The 15,700-nt window shown below is 41.5% G+C and overlaps 1 protein-coding gene across 1 annotated transcript; it reads left to right on the top strand.

Moving 5' to 3' along the window:
- The first annotated feature begins 13,210 nt into the window (after positions 1-13,210).
- On the top strand, positions 13,211-15,177 carry LOC129271345 (uncharacterized). The gene is made up of 2 exons (XM_054908719.2): positions 13,211-13,228; positions 14,416-15,177. Exons 1-2 carry the CDS (start codon positions 13,211-13,213, stop codon positions 15,175-15,177), a joined length of 780 nt encoding a protein of 259 aa, XP_054764694.2.
- Positions 15,178-15,700: the final 523 nt, after the last annotated feature.

The following is a 15,700-nucleotide window of genomic DNA, read 5'->3' on the forward strand; positions in this document are numbered from 1 at the left end:
AATTCCACATGATGGAGAACTAAAATCCATAAAAAAATTTTCACACTGGTTTGCAGAAACATACATGTTTAAACTGAACCAATCAAATCGTTATAAAGATTGAAAATACATTGTTATTCAATCGAAGTTCTCTTAAAAGTGTGGATGTGTAAGAAGAAGAAAACCTCGCCCCTTATGATAGCAAATCAAACACACACAACAATGATGTTTGAATAGGAAATGATCAAACTATTGAACTCGATTCGGGTGAGAAAAGTTGCACAAAAATTGTAGCATATGACATCACGTGCCTTCTGTGAGCGAAATGGTCGTGTTCTAACAATTTGCAATAATATAAGCTAGAAATTGGAGAACGTGTCATCAACCTTATCGTCCGACATTTTGTCAGATCTGACATTTATCCTTGATTTTGATTGGCTTGGAAGCAATATTACTATGGTAACTGTCTGAAAAAGTTGGGGGCGTCGTGGTCTAGTGGTCATGACTCTCGTCTTTCAATCTGAGGGACGCGGGTTCGAATCCCAGCCATGGTATATTTTCCTTCAACAAGAAATTTACCCACATCGTGCTGCGCTCAACCCATGTGAGGTAAATGGGTACCCAGGAAGAAATTCATAATAACATTATTGTAATGCGCACTACACAACTCCAGGGGAGCGTTTTATGAAAGGAATTGTCGGACAATTCCCACTTTAATAATAATAATTGTACATTTATATTGCGCTATTTCTATATGTATATACTCAAGTGCGTATCAAAAACCGGGACAGATTTGAAAAGTCTATAAATATTTTGTTTCAATGATGTCTATATTTTAGTGTTAATAGATGCTCTGAAGTCTTATCTTTCAAATGCCATTTTAAAAAATTAGCTTCGTTCATGCTTGAGCGAACACGGAATGTTTTTGTCTGGGGTTAAAAAGGAGGCTTGCGCCAAAAGTCAGAAGACTAATCCACTGGGCCACAACGCTCCACATAATAAAAGGATTTTAATAATTACAAGTTTTCCCAAAAAATAATGCAAATATTGACTTGCTTAAGTTGACAAAAAGTCTTCTTTTCTTACTTATGAAGGAAAATTCAAAGGTAAAAGAACTTTAAATGAAAAAAAAATAATTCAAGTAAATAAACAAATTTGAAAATGAAATTTGACAGCATAATTCGAAAATCGTGGCAAAGATAATGAAAAGGTTAAGAGGAAGTCTGATGATTAGCAAGAAGTCTGATCATCAAATTTCTCCTTTCTGCCATTTTCGCGCAAGCCTCTTTTTGAACCCCCGACAAAAACGTCCCGTGTTCGCTCAAGCTTGAACAAAAATAATTTTTTTAAATGGCATTTCAAAGATTAGATTTCAGAGCATCTATTAACATCAAAATATAAATGTCATAATTTGAAACAATTTTTTAATAGACTTTTCAAAACCGTCCCGTTTTTTTGATACGCACTGTATATATATATATATATATACATTTATATATATATATTGTGAAAGAAATGGATGAAGAGAACAATGGCGTTCTCTTCATCCATTTCTTTCACAGAATATTTAAATTAAAGAGTTGCCAAAGCTGTTGTACATGTATAATTTCATATATATATATATATATATGTGTGTGTGAGGGGGTGTGAGGGAGAGAGTGTGTGTGTGTTTGTGTGTGTGCGAGGGTGGGTGTAGGTGGTTGGGTGGGTTCGTGTGCGTTTATCACTCCTCTCGTATTAATTGTTTCTAATTTTAGATTATCGTGTCCGCCTGTTGTCCCATTTGTTATTTCCTAGGCAAGATTCATAGCTACTTTCCATTTATATTATCCCCATTTATCTTTCATTTTTCAAGTCATATATTTCTGCCATACTCCCATCATGGATACTGATATCGATATCATCTTGCATGCGATTTATTTTTTTTTTTGGGGGGGGGGGGTATTAAGCAATACTTAAGGTGATTTCTATGGAGGAAAAGCACCAGGGCCCCGTCTTACAAAGAGTTGCGATTGATCCGATCAATCGAAACTATAGACGGCCAGCAACGTCAACATCTATTATGCATGTTTGTTCAAAATATTTTCTAGCTATGATGTATATTCATGCATTCATCGTTTTTTTGGTGTTGAAAATTCACTGTGTTTCTCGGTGGTTACAAAAGACATTGTGCAAATTTCCTGTAGAAAACTTATGACCCTGGTACGTCCGATCCCCTATACGTGGGACCTCAATGAAATTTTCTGTCTTTGATTTCTTGTTCTTTTGACAGTCTGTAATGTTCTCAAAGGACCATGACTTGCAGGGGCCGCGGGGGCTGGGGGGGGGGCTTCAGCACCCCACACTTTTTTCAAAAACCGTGTACAAAAACGTAAAAATGACGATAGGATTGTGATTTTTTGCATGGTCAGCCCCCCCCCCCCCCCTTGAAAAGTGTTCCGCTGCCCCTGCTTGGTCAGTTTATGAAGTGAAGTAACACTTGAGAAAAATGGGGGTCGGACGTACAAAAAGGTTGATAATTTTATGGAATTGCCCTACTTTGTCCCCCTCTGTTTTACACGCAGAAACTGCGACATCTGTACGTCTCGTTCGCGGAGAGACCCCAAATATAGGCCAAATAGAGTTCATGGTGGACGGATCATGGAGAGCTCTCTGCGAAAATGGCAATTTGATGCCTGATGCCGCGGAAGTAATTTGTGGATCTTTAGGATACGAACGGAGCAACATATTAACGCGACGAAACCTATGGGGGGAATCCGATGTCAACATCACCTACACTCGAATGGATTGCCCTAGGATGACCGCTAGAATACATGAGTGCACCCTCGGTAGTGTTGGGGAATGCCCGGGAAGCAGATACGCCGGAATAGCATGTGACGCTTGTAAGTCGTCAGTGATTTTACGAACTGGCTCAAACCTCCTCTGGGGGCCGTTTCATAAAGCTGTTTGTAAGTTAAGAGTGACTTTAAGAACGACTGGTGATCCTTTCTTGTGGTAAATGATATTCACCATCAAATGTTCATTGGTGATTATTTAGCGCGTAAGAAAGGATCACCAGTCGTTCTTAAAGTTGCTCTTAACTTACAAACAGCTTTATGAAACACCCACCTGGTGGGTTCATAAAGCTGTTCGTAAAGTTAGGCAAGACTTTACGCACGACTGGTGACCTTTCTTGTGTAACACTATCCCTATATAGCTCACTTAGCACCAAAGATAATGTCCCAGTTGTACGTAAAGTTGTGCGTAACTTTACGAACAGCTTTATGAAACACCCACCTGGTCTCCAAAATCTGATTTTGAGATTATCGCGTTCAAATGTTTTTCAGACCCTTATAACTTAATGCTTTGAAAGAAACCAGATCGGTTATTTATACCAATTTAAAGCATATATTATATTCTTTTATATTATGCACAATTTTGTCCCCAATTCGTATTCATTATCTCAATATTTGAAATGAAGTGCATGTATGCATTTGAGAAGTTGCTAAGTTTTCCCCAAAACAGGGGGTTTGAGCCAGTTCGTAAAATCATTCATGCGATCCGCATGATTTTTAGAGGAACAAACCCTGCGCAAAGCACATACGCGCAGCATGTGTGTGTGTGTGTATTTGAGTTTTGTCAGACGTGTATCAATCAAATATGATTATTTACGTCTGGGACCGACCTTTAACGTCACCTTCCGAAAGACGTGACCAGGGCTCGAACCTCTGCATCAATTTGTATCTTCCCCGCATAGCTTGGATTACAGGCGCACGCCACAACGCCCACAACGCCAGCATCTAGGTCGGGTCCCACGAACGTAGAAGGCAGCAACACACAAGCGTGTTGCTCTAAGGAAGGTCAACTCAATACGCGCATGCAGCTGAGCTGCGCGCACATTTTATTATTCATGCCAACGAAATCCAACGCCGATCAAATACAACAAAAAATTAGTAGCGATCACGAAAGCAATACTACATCGATATCAAAGATAACGTTAAAAATTGTGTGATTACACATACTTTTAAAAACATACATTTATATTTAAAACCATACAAATATAAGTTTTAGAAACTAAAATCATTACCAAAATCGGTGATTGTTGTTATCAGCGATTTGACCAAACGGCTGTATTAGGTGATTTGCGCCGAGACGATTTTGTGACCACTCGCAATGCATTTCGGGATTGAATATGACCACCTTATTTTTCTCTGAGCTCTTCGCTTAACCCATCATCACTCCATGCTTAAGCTCCGTATGTTACGTCGTCCGCTTAGCTCTCAACCTCTAGTCTAGCACTGCTGGTACTTGTTGTTCTAGGCGGACCACGATCGACATGGCGGCCAACCCATCGACCAGCATTTATCTGCAGCCCAAAGGCTGTGTGACTCATTGATTTTTTTTATATATATAAATAAAGAACCGGCAGCAATGCAAATGGGTATAGGAAAAATTGATTCACGTCTACAGTTAGTAGTGTTATCATTTCTTTTCAGCATTTTCCAAAAACTTCTAATCTAAAACTAGATCTTACTTAAGCCCCTTTCACAATTGACGTACGACCTGTTTACGACCGCCTGCAACAGTTTTATCTTGTTGTTGCACGATCGATCTCTTGGTGTCTTGCAAGCACTCGCAGTCGTTGTAGACGATCGCACAAACTCGAGGTGGTCGTGTCTGGTCGCATCTGAACTTTGAAGATGTTCAAAATCCAAACGCGATCAAATACAAGCGATTCACTTGCATCAGATCGTACCATCGGTCTGGAGATCATCGTTTGAGTGTTGTTCAACGTTGTACGACTTGATGCGAGAGGTGGCACAACTAAGTAGTCGCATTTAGTCGACTGTAGGTCGTACAACACTTGCACATGTGCTAGCGACCTAGAGAGGCCAGTCTTGCGACTGGGTGCGATAATATGTAGGCCATAAGACTGTTGTAAGACCGATCGCAACACGGCTTACAATATTGCACTACCGTTGCATTCGCATGTATGCGACATTTCCTCGGTGTTACAAAATAGGAGTTAATAATAAATAAACCCCTTCCACAATTGACGTACGACCAGATTACGACCGCCTGCAACGGTTTTTTCTTGTTGTTGCACGATTGATCTCTTGGTGTCTTGCGAGCACGCACAGTCGTTGTAGACGATCGCACGAACTCGAGGTGGTAGGAGGTGGTCGTGTCTGGTCGCATCTGAACTTTGAAGATGTTCAAAATCCAAACGCGATCAAATACGATCGATTCACTCGCATCAGATCGTACCATCGTTCTGGAGATCATCGTGTGAGTGCTGTTCAACGTTGTACGACTTTATGCGAGAGGTGGCACAACTAAATAGTCGTATTTAGTCGACTGGAGGTCGTACAACACTTGCACATGTGCTAGCGACCTAAAGAGGCCAGTCTTGCGACTGGGTGCGATAATATGTAGACCATAAGACTGTTGTAAGACCGATCGCAACACGGCTTACAACATTGCACTACCGTTGCATTCGCATGTATGCGACATTTCCTCGGTGTTAGAAAATAGGAGTTAAGAATAAATAAGCCCCTTCCACAATTGACGTACGACCAGATTACGACCGCCTGCATTGTTTTTTTCTTGTTGTTGCACGATTGATCTCTTGGTTTCTTGCGAGCACTCGCAGTCGTTGTAGACGATCGCACGATCTTGATGTGGTCGTGACTGGTCGCATCTGAACTTTGAAGATGTTCAAAATCCAAACGCGATCAAATACAATCGATTCACTCGCATCAGATCGTACCATCGGTCTGGAGATCATCGTGTGAGTGTTGTTCAACGTTGTACGACTTGGTGCGAGAGGTGGCATAACTAAGTTGTCGCATTTAGTCGACTGGAGGTCGTACAACACTTGCACACGTGCTTGCGACCTAAATGTACAGATACCAGTCTTGCAACTGGGTGCGATAATATATAGGCCATATGACTTTTGCAAGACCGATCGTGACAACATTGCACTACCGTTGTATTCGCCTGTATGCGACTGTTCCTCGGTGTTATAGTTTGTTAAAGTATGAGTTAAGAATAAATAAAAGAGAGGGCAGAAAATATTACAAAAAAGTGTAACAGAAACTCTACGAAATTAAATCTATGGCTGCTATTTCATTGCTATGAGTTCGAATTGGTCTATATCTCACATCAATCACACTGGTTTCATTCAAACGTACGTGCAATCGCATTGTCTAACGTCGACTCTCACGAGGATGCAATCAGTTGTGCTCGTGCAACACTCGCATGTGATCGCACGAGCACAATAGGAGCATAAGCGACTTACTCGTGCAGTGGGTTTTAGTGATTGTTTTTGTTGTACGACAGCTATTGGAACTGTGAAAGCCTCTGCGATCTTATGAGATGACCAGCGATTGATGCCTGTTGCAGCCTGTCGCACGACCAAAAGGTCGCAAATGGTCGTACGTCAATTGTGAAAGGGGCTCTAGATATCTACATCCATAAATAAAGTCTACATCTTACTTAGATCTAGATCGATAGACCTCAGTCTAAGAATAGATCTAACTTTATTAGTCTAACTACACAAAAAGCTTTGAACAGTCTCGATCCGCTTGTCGATGTTCCACACGGGATATCAAAGACTAACTAAATCTAGATTTAGTAGACCTACTAGTAAATTCTACTACGACTTGTTTTACTTGGTAGGAGATATGCAAAAAGCAAAATAATAATAATAATAAACTAAAAACATACGGATTTCAGCTGTAGAAGTATAGGACGCCTATAGACCTAGACCATAAATGAGGGTTGGCCCATGCAAGCCCCAAGGCTCGGTTCGGTCAATATGCCAGCCTGGGCTAGGTTAGGATTCTTTTAGTCCGTACAGGGTAAATTCCTTGAGTCTAGATTTAAAAGATCCTATCTATGGTTTAAAAGTTTAGGCCTAGATCTAGATCTAAGTTAGACATGAAATACTTAAAGGTCAAGTCTACCCTAGGAAAAATGCTGACTCAAATAAATAAAGACAAGTCAAACTAGCATAGTGCTGAAAATTTCATCACAATTGGATGTAAAATAAGAAAGTTACGACATTTTAAAGTTTCGCTTATTTTCACAAAACAGTGATATGAACAAGTAGGTGAGTCAGTCGATGATGTCCATCATTCACTATTTCTTTTGTTTTTTTATTGTTTGAATTATACAATATTTCATTTTTTTTAGATTTGACAATAAGGACCAACTTGACTGAACCATATAGTATTAAACAATGCTAATTCCACATGTTCAGGGAGGAATTAATCGTTGTGTCACCTGACAATGAGGAGAAAATTAGAATATTTAATATTTCATGTAATAAAATACAAAAGAGATAGTGAGTGGGTGACGTCATAGTCTCCTCATTTGCATACCAGCCAGGATGTGCATATAACTGTTTTGTGAAATTAAGCGAAACTTTAGAATGTCATAACTTTCTTATTTTACATCCGATGAAATTTTCAGTATTATGCTTGTTGGATTTTTCTCTTCTTATTCAAATCAACTTTTTTGGGGGGTGGACTTGTCCTTTAAAATTGACTTTAGAAAATGCATAGGCCTAGACCCTAAAATCGCAAGCTCGGTCACTTTGCTCTTTCGCTTGCAATATGTAAAATTATTTAAACATTGATTGCAGAGATTCAATGGTCAAATTAAGATATGGATGCCGTAGTCAAATCAATTCAAGTTCAACTTCTGTCTCAAGAAACTAATCTGGCCCCAGCCCTATAACGTTAGTAGACCACCTTGATAAGACCCTTCTGAAGTTCTGAGTTAGATCTAACAAAGGTATGTCTAACGCCAAACGGTGATGGCACTTTCTGCCAAACGATGTAACATTGCAATCAGTTTCCCTCAATTGGCTGATTTTTCTCAGAAAAGTATTGAAGAAAACTAGGCACATGTGGATAGGTGGCCGTTCATAAGCTTAATTTGGCTTTAGTCTTTAGAAGTTTCAGTGGTTGCTCGATCGACCTTCGACGCAGCCTGGCTCTGTGCAGGCAATGCAATGTATCCGATGCATGGGTTTTTTTTTCGCCGTCCGAGCCATGGTCTCGGACTCAGAGTTGAAATTTCAACCCGGATTTCGGGGATAAAGCGCTTTTATTTCAGATTCTTCGACTTAAAAGTCAAATAAAATTTAAAATTTGAAATCTAACCTTGATCAATCATCGTTGATAAACATCAGCACTGAAACCATTGCACTTAAAATCAGGCCAGGCAAATTAGACGTCATTGTCTATGTTACTAGAAAATCTAAGACGAGTCGCCTGGAGCCCCAGCGCATCAACGTCACTATAGCTAGCTACGCGACCGGGCCAGACTCGGCGCATCCAGGCAAGAAGAACGACCTCGATTTGGACGGTGGTTGTCTATGCATTTATTAGTGGTGCAGCGGAATTTAGCAGAAGAAAATAACAAACCAGAGGTATCCTCGTTATAGGCTTATTATTCCAAAATGAGAAAAAAAATGATAAACTCATGATTATTCAAGCCTAATATTTTTTTTCAAAAAATGGGAGTAATATTTTTAATATTATTCCTCAGAACAACCGATCTGAAACAAAAAATCATTAAAAAATGTTTAAAATTAACAAATGAAAAAAATAAACTCAACAAAGTTGGAAAAAACCCACCTTATTTTTTAAGTGGTCACAAAATTCGAGCGGAGTTGACCTTCCTTAGAACAATACGCTTGTTTGTTGCTGCCCTCTACGTTCGTTGGTCGGGTCGTTGACCTGAGCGCGCCTTTCCAGAGACTTAATAGTACACTAAGTATGGTTTGAGCCAGTTCGTAAAATCAAAGGAGGGGGTCGAGCCGGTTCGTAAAATAATTAAATATGCTATTGTTTTTTAAATAAAACGAATTTTGATCTAAAATTTAGCAAATCAATAGAATGAATCACGGACTTTCAGAATATGCAAAAAAATAATTCGAAAATTAGGTTTGAGCCGGTTCGTAAAATCACTGACGAAGTATCAGCACGATCAGTGGAGAGGATTGGCGAAGATGCAGGGAAGAGCTCTATTTTGGCGTCAAACTCGACAAAGAGATGCTGTGACTCAGTGGATAGGTTTCCGGACTTTGAACCGAGAGGCCCGGGGTTCGAATCCCAACGCAGCACTCGCGTCCTTTGGCAAGGCGTTTAGTTGCATTTGCAATATTTTCCACCCAGGTGTAGTAAATGGGTATCTGGTAGAAAGAAATTCTTTGAATGATGGAGCACCCGATAAGAGTAGCTTTGCTAAAGCTGGGGTAATAATAGGCAACGCTTAGAATTTAGGCATATTAACATCATTATCACCATCATCATCATCATCATCATGGAGCCGTAGTGTAGTGGTTCTGACTCTCGCCTTGTAAACAGAAGGTCGTGTGTTCGAATTCCACCGCGGTCTGGCGTCATTTGGCAAAGCGTTAATCCACACTTTGCCACTATCGACCCAGGTGCTAAATGGGTACCCGGTAGGATGTTAAAGTCATTACAGCTTGTCCAGTACTGTGGGTTTATTTTTGGAGGTTAAATTTTATGTTTGGCTTAACGCGCATATTTGCCATCGGAGCAAATGTCATGGAACCAATTAGATTTAGCTAACAAACAATAAGCCGCCATGAATAAACTTGAAACGGGGCATTATAACAACCTCACATTTTCTTCAAATGATACAGAACTTCATTTTCTATAAAGTCCATTCACCTTTGTAAATAATAATAATAATAAGTATTTCTAATGCGCACTTTCTAATGGATCATTACTCAAGGCGCTACATATTAAATAAACAAAAACATTGGAAATAATCACAAATTAAAACCATCAAACATAACATTCATATGAGAAAAATACATGGCCTTCACTAATATGATTGTAAGAATAGGTAATATTTGACACTTGATTGGAATGCCTTAAGAGAGTTCATATTCCTGATAGTACTTGGCAGTCTATTTCATATAACTGGGGCCACATAGCTGAAAGCCCGATCTCCATAATGCTTGGTCCTGCTACGCGGAATCACAAGGGTGGTAGATGTAGAAGATCGTAAAGAATAGTGGCACTGCTTCACGACAAGAAGATCCTTGATGTAAGTAGGTGCTGCATCGTGAAGAGCTTTGAACACTACTGTCAGGATCTTGTATTCAATTCTTCTCGAAACAGGAAGCCAGTGGAGTTCTTTTAGGGTTGGAGTAATATGTTCGTATTTGCCCACTCCTTTAAGAACTCGGGCAGCGTTGTTGAGTATTCTTTGTAGTCTCGAGGCCGAAGAATGTGGTAGACCAGCAAGCAGGGCATTACAACAGTCCACTCGCGTCGTGACACTGGCATGGATGACTTTTGCAGCATCTGGTTCAGAGAGGAATCTGCGAATCTTCGTTATGTCTCGCAAGTGATAGAAAACACTTTTGCAGGTAGACGAAATATGTGCATCCATGTTCAAAGTTTGTCAAAAATTACACCCAAGTCTCGAACAGTATTAGAAACAGGCAGAACATCTTCGTTTATTGTAAGTTCTTGCAGGTCGAAAGAGGAGTGCTGGTGGCGTGAACCAATGAGAAGATTTGTTTTCTCCTTGTTCAGTTTCAGTAAATTTCTCTTCATCCATGTCTGCATATCCTTTACACAGTTGTGAATACGAAGGTATGCATTATTTTGGTCAAGACCTTGATTGAAAGCCACATAAAGTTGAGTGTCGTCTGCGTAGAGATGGTACTTCAGGTCTTTGGTACTTCATGTCGTGATGCCGCGCAATGTCTCAAAGAGCGGCTATGTACGTAGTAAACAGCATCTGTCCTAGCACAGATCGCTGCGGCACACCACAATCAGACAATCTATGATGTATTTCTCGGATGTGGTATCCACAACTGCTACCTGTTGTAATCTCGCCTGCAGATATGACTGAAACCGTTTAATAACATCACCAGTTATTCCAAAGCGGTCAGACATCCTTCTCAGAAGTAACTCGTGATCGACAGTGTCAAACGCTGCTGAAAGATCAAGCAGGACAAGAAGCACCATCTGCTTTTTGTCTACAGCTGTTAAGATATCATTTGTCACTTTAATTAAGGCAGTTTCAACACTGTGGCCAGGCTTGTAGGCTGACTGCAAGTCTTCAGATAGACAACTGTCTTTTAAGTAGGTACAGAGGCGGTGAGCTACGACTTTCTCCAGAACCTTTGAGACAAATGATAGCTGAGAGATGGGTCTATAGTTAATTAGGCAGTCAGGATCAAGGGTGCTCTTCTTTAGAATTGGAGAAACAAGAGCAACCCTGAAGCATTCTGGCACTGTAGCAGATGACAAGGAAGAATTGATTAAAGTCAATATCATCTCTGCAAACACATTTGGCGCTTTCTTCACCATCCATGTAGGTACTGGATCGAGAGCACAAGATTTGCTTTGTGATGATTTGATGATCGTTACTATTTCAGCACTTGAAGCTAGCTGAAATCCTGTCCATTGATGCTCAGGAGGTGTTTCAGACATCCTGGTAGAGGAAGCCAATCCAATCATCGGTACTCTTATATTGCGAACTTTTTCTTGGAAAAAGACACTGAAACGCTTTCCGATATCTGTTACATCCGAGGGCAATGCAATGGATTTCGATTTGCCAAGAAGATTATCTACAAGTCGAAAAAGTTGCCTCTGATCACCATTGCAATCATCAACCTTCTGCTTGATGTAATCTTTCTTGGCACAAGACATCATTTTTCTAAGGAAATTACGCTCACTGATGAAACTTTGCCGATCAATTGACTGTCGAGACTTCCTCCAGCGTCTTTCAGCCCTCCTACTGCACTGTTTCTGCTGTCGTATGTCAGAAGTATACCAAGGCATTTGCTCGCGGTTAACAATTTTCATTGTCTTAACTGGAGCATGAACATCTACTATGTCCTTCATTGCAGTGTGGAGGAGCTCTGCTTGTTGGTTGACGTTTAAGTTAATGTAGTCTCCCCGATTCAACAATGTCTCAACATCCTCCAAGAAAGACGGCAAATCAATCGACCGAAGTTTCCTATATCTCTTAACCACGACGCACTGCGTTGGCTTGTTGAGTTTACAGAGAAAGTGAACGGCTGCATGGTCTGATAAAAATGACACAACTTCCACTTTTCTAACCGTTTCACACTGGGATCTTGTGATGATAGGGTCGATGACATGTCCTGCCATATGTGTTGGCTGGCTGGTGTGTTGCGTGAAGTTACTGTCATTAAGTCCATTTAAGAAGTTCACTGTCTCTGGATTATCTGGAGCATCCATATGAATGTTAAAGTCGCCCATGAGGACGAAGTCTTCATTCATTATTGATAGTTTGTCAAGAATAGGCATGAATTCAGGAAGAAACATTTGCCTTGTTAGACCATTTCGATTAGACGGTGGTGGTCGGTATACTATGACTAGTATTAGGCATTTATTTCCCATGTTCAATTGGAACTTGGCACATTCAAAACTCCTGAAAAGCTGAACAGGGCGTTGTAAAATCTGGATTTGATTTTGTGCTATGAGACCAATTCCATCGCCCCTTCCTTTCCTTGGGACTGAGATGAAGTTATATCCCTTTGGAAGAAATTGCTGAGGAGTAGCATCATCTCCCTCGTTTAGCCAAGTCTCTGTGAGAGCCAAGACATCTATCTTCTTCTCAATGATGAATGATTCAATGTCTTGTGTCTTGTTGCATACTGATTGAGCATTAAGGAGTACACAATGTGCATTGACCAGATTCTTGCCAATGCTGCGTACATCAATCAGGTTATCATGATTCGCATCATACTGACCGGAAGATAGACATGATTCCCGATGCCCGACGATGACGTTTATTTGCTTGTGCTTTAACTTTCTTCTTCCTCCTCGTTTTCCACGATGCACTCTGAGACGAGTCCCATTTCTCCGTTTGAGAGTCCGGAGTGAGAATTTGTCGCCACCAGTTGCAACGAGTAGTTGAGCCAAACTCTCTCTTTCTGGGTTGAGACTAAGAAGAAAGTTCCTGTCATACATTATATAATTATCTATCGAAGTGCAGTGGTCAGGTCTATCCTTTTCCATTGTCATTTGGTTAGAGCTCAAGAGTCGTAGTTCCACACACAAGGTCCAAGCCAAGATCAGAACAATGCTTGCTAATCTGCTAAAGTCCATTGTGTAAAAAGTCATGATGAGATCAACAATAGATTAATCCTATTCATCATTTGGATCAGCAAGAGTGAATGAAGTCAATGTCCATGTATGAGGTTTATATGCTTGCTCCCAATATGGCTACATTGTGGACTGTAGGTAGAGGAGACAAAAACTCAAAAACTTTATGAAGAAACAGCACCAAGAAGCAACTAGATAACAAGTCCAAAACAGTCCAGTGGCATCTAGGTGTTTCAACAAATAGAATGTTACAAGATGAGAACTAATAGATTTGCCTAAACCAGTAAAAACTCTGAGAATAACAGAGCACAAGAAGGGGTCTGCCAGTAAGGCGCAACACACACTTCTTCTTCTTGTGATCTCAAGGAGTCAACTTCGTGGTCACGCGTTTACTGAAGAAAGTCGCTAAACCTCGTGGTTTTGCAATTAAACCAGTCTTTTCACATATTTCTAAGCGTACGAACATTTCCTGTTTTGTAATACTTTTTTTGACATGTACGCGCATTCCAAAGCTCCATGCCTTATAGACTTCTGAACAGCCAATCAAGTTTCTTTTTTACAATCCATCAACGAATGACAGCTTCGTGGTCACGCGTTTACTGAAGAAAGTCGCTAAACCTCGTGGTTTTGCAATTAAACCAGTCTTTTATTTTTTATATACCCATAATTTGATTTATACAATTGGATTTTTATATATTGGAGTTATATAGTTCTGCATTTCTGAGTTCAACTTTTCATCTGTGGACATACCTGCGGATTATTTTATTCGCGTTTTTCGTGTGCCATAGAGGAGCTTCAAATTCATTTTCTTCTTTTTCGCGGACAAGATAACGCAACAAGTTTTCGTTTTACCCCCTCAACGGACTAAATCGCTCAGATACCACTGCATATAATCTGGAGAGATTGAAGAGCGCCATCATATTCAACAACAACAACAACTGCAGCCGATAGCTCCCATTATTATATTCGAAGCTTAATTCATCATTTCATGGACTCCGTGAATCAGCTCAAGTGTGTGCCTTTTTGGATTGGAAGTCAGACAGTTGGTGAGTAGAATAAGTAGAGAACATAAAAAAATTGTAGTTAGGAAATCATTTCATATCACACCCTGCCAATTATTACTAAATTGGTGACTCCGTCTCCGTTCTCGCGTTTTTATTCTCGCCATCATGACTGATCCACATCCTCCGCTGCATAACCCCATCACCACTCCGGCGGTTTCCACGCCGGCCGGGCCGGGGCCCGCATCGCCTAACATCGCGGCTGTGTCGCTCAAGATCCCACCCTTCTGGCCGCACAACCCGCCGTTTGGTTCGCACAGGTAGAAGCACAGTTTCTCACAAGGGGGATTTCCGTAGATGAGACGAAGTATGCCCACGTTGTTTCGGCCTTGCAGCCCGAAATTGCACAGGAGGTTCCGGACATTCTAATTGATCCGCCGACATCTAACCCCTACACTCGACTGCGAGCTGGGCTGGTACGGCGCACATCGGTGTCTGAACAGAAGCGTCTTCAGCAGTTGCTTATCAAGGAGGAGCTCGGGGATCGCAAACCCTCGCAGTTGTTACACAGGATGGGTCAGCTTCTCGAGACTGCTAAGATAGATGACACAATCTTTAAGCAGCTCTTTCTCCAGCGGCTTCCCCACCACGTCCAGGCTATCTTTGCATCCAGCCGAGATACTATGTCTGTCAACTTGCATCCAGCCGAGATGCAAATGTCTGTCAACCAGCTAGCAGATTTAGCCGACAGTATTGTAGACGTAGGATCTGCAGGTTCAGTTTCTTCTGTTCAGCATGCGCCCTCGTCAGCCTCCGAGATAGTCCAACTCAGGGAGCAGGTTGACAAGCTCACTGCTCAGGTGAACGCGTTGACCACCCAGCTGGTACAGGAACGTGGCCGATCCACATCTAGGCACCGCTCCAACAGCAGTAGACGCCAAAGCAGTAGTAGGAGTGACAAGTATCCCATGTGCTGGTATCATTTCAAGCACGGCGCCAGTGCACGCAAGTGTCTGCCTCCCTGCCCTTTCCAAGGTCCCCAGCAATCTACCCAGGGAAAAGCCAGAGCCAGCCGGGACTAAATGCAACCACCCGCGCTGGACCCAAGCAAGGTCGCCTATTTTACGTACACGATCGAACTACTGGCTTTAGATTTCTAGTGGACACTGGCGCTGATGTGAGTGTGATCATGCCCTCTACAGTGGGGAAGCGCCAGGGTCCTCATTCGCCATTCTCCTCACAAGCTTTCAACGAGTCAGCCATTCCCACGTATGGGGAACGCACTGTCACGTTAGACTTGGGACTGAGGAGGACATTCCGCGACGTCTTTGTTGTGGCTGACCTACCCACGCCCATCATTGGGGCTGATTTCCTCAAGAACTTTGGGCTTCTTGTAGATGTCCGACGCCGTAGATTGGTAGACTCCTTGACAAAGATGAGCGTCAATGGGATCTTCGCTCTAATACACACGCGGGTAATCAGCCCGATGTTCTCTAGGGCTAGGCCATCCTCTACTGACAGTGATAGGTATGCCACAATTTTGGAGCACTACCCGGATATCACCCGCCCAGATTATCACCAGAAGGCTGTGAAGCACTCGGTTAC

Source organism: Lytechinus pictus, chromosome 11 (assembly GCF_037042905.1).
Source record: "Lytechinus pictus isolate F3 Inbred chromosome 11, Lp3.0, whole genome shotgun sequence".
In the NCBI taxonomy this organism is placed as follows: Eukaryota; Metazoa; Echinodermata; class Echinoidea; order Temnopleuroida; family Toxopneustidae; genus Lytechinus; species Lytechinus pictus.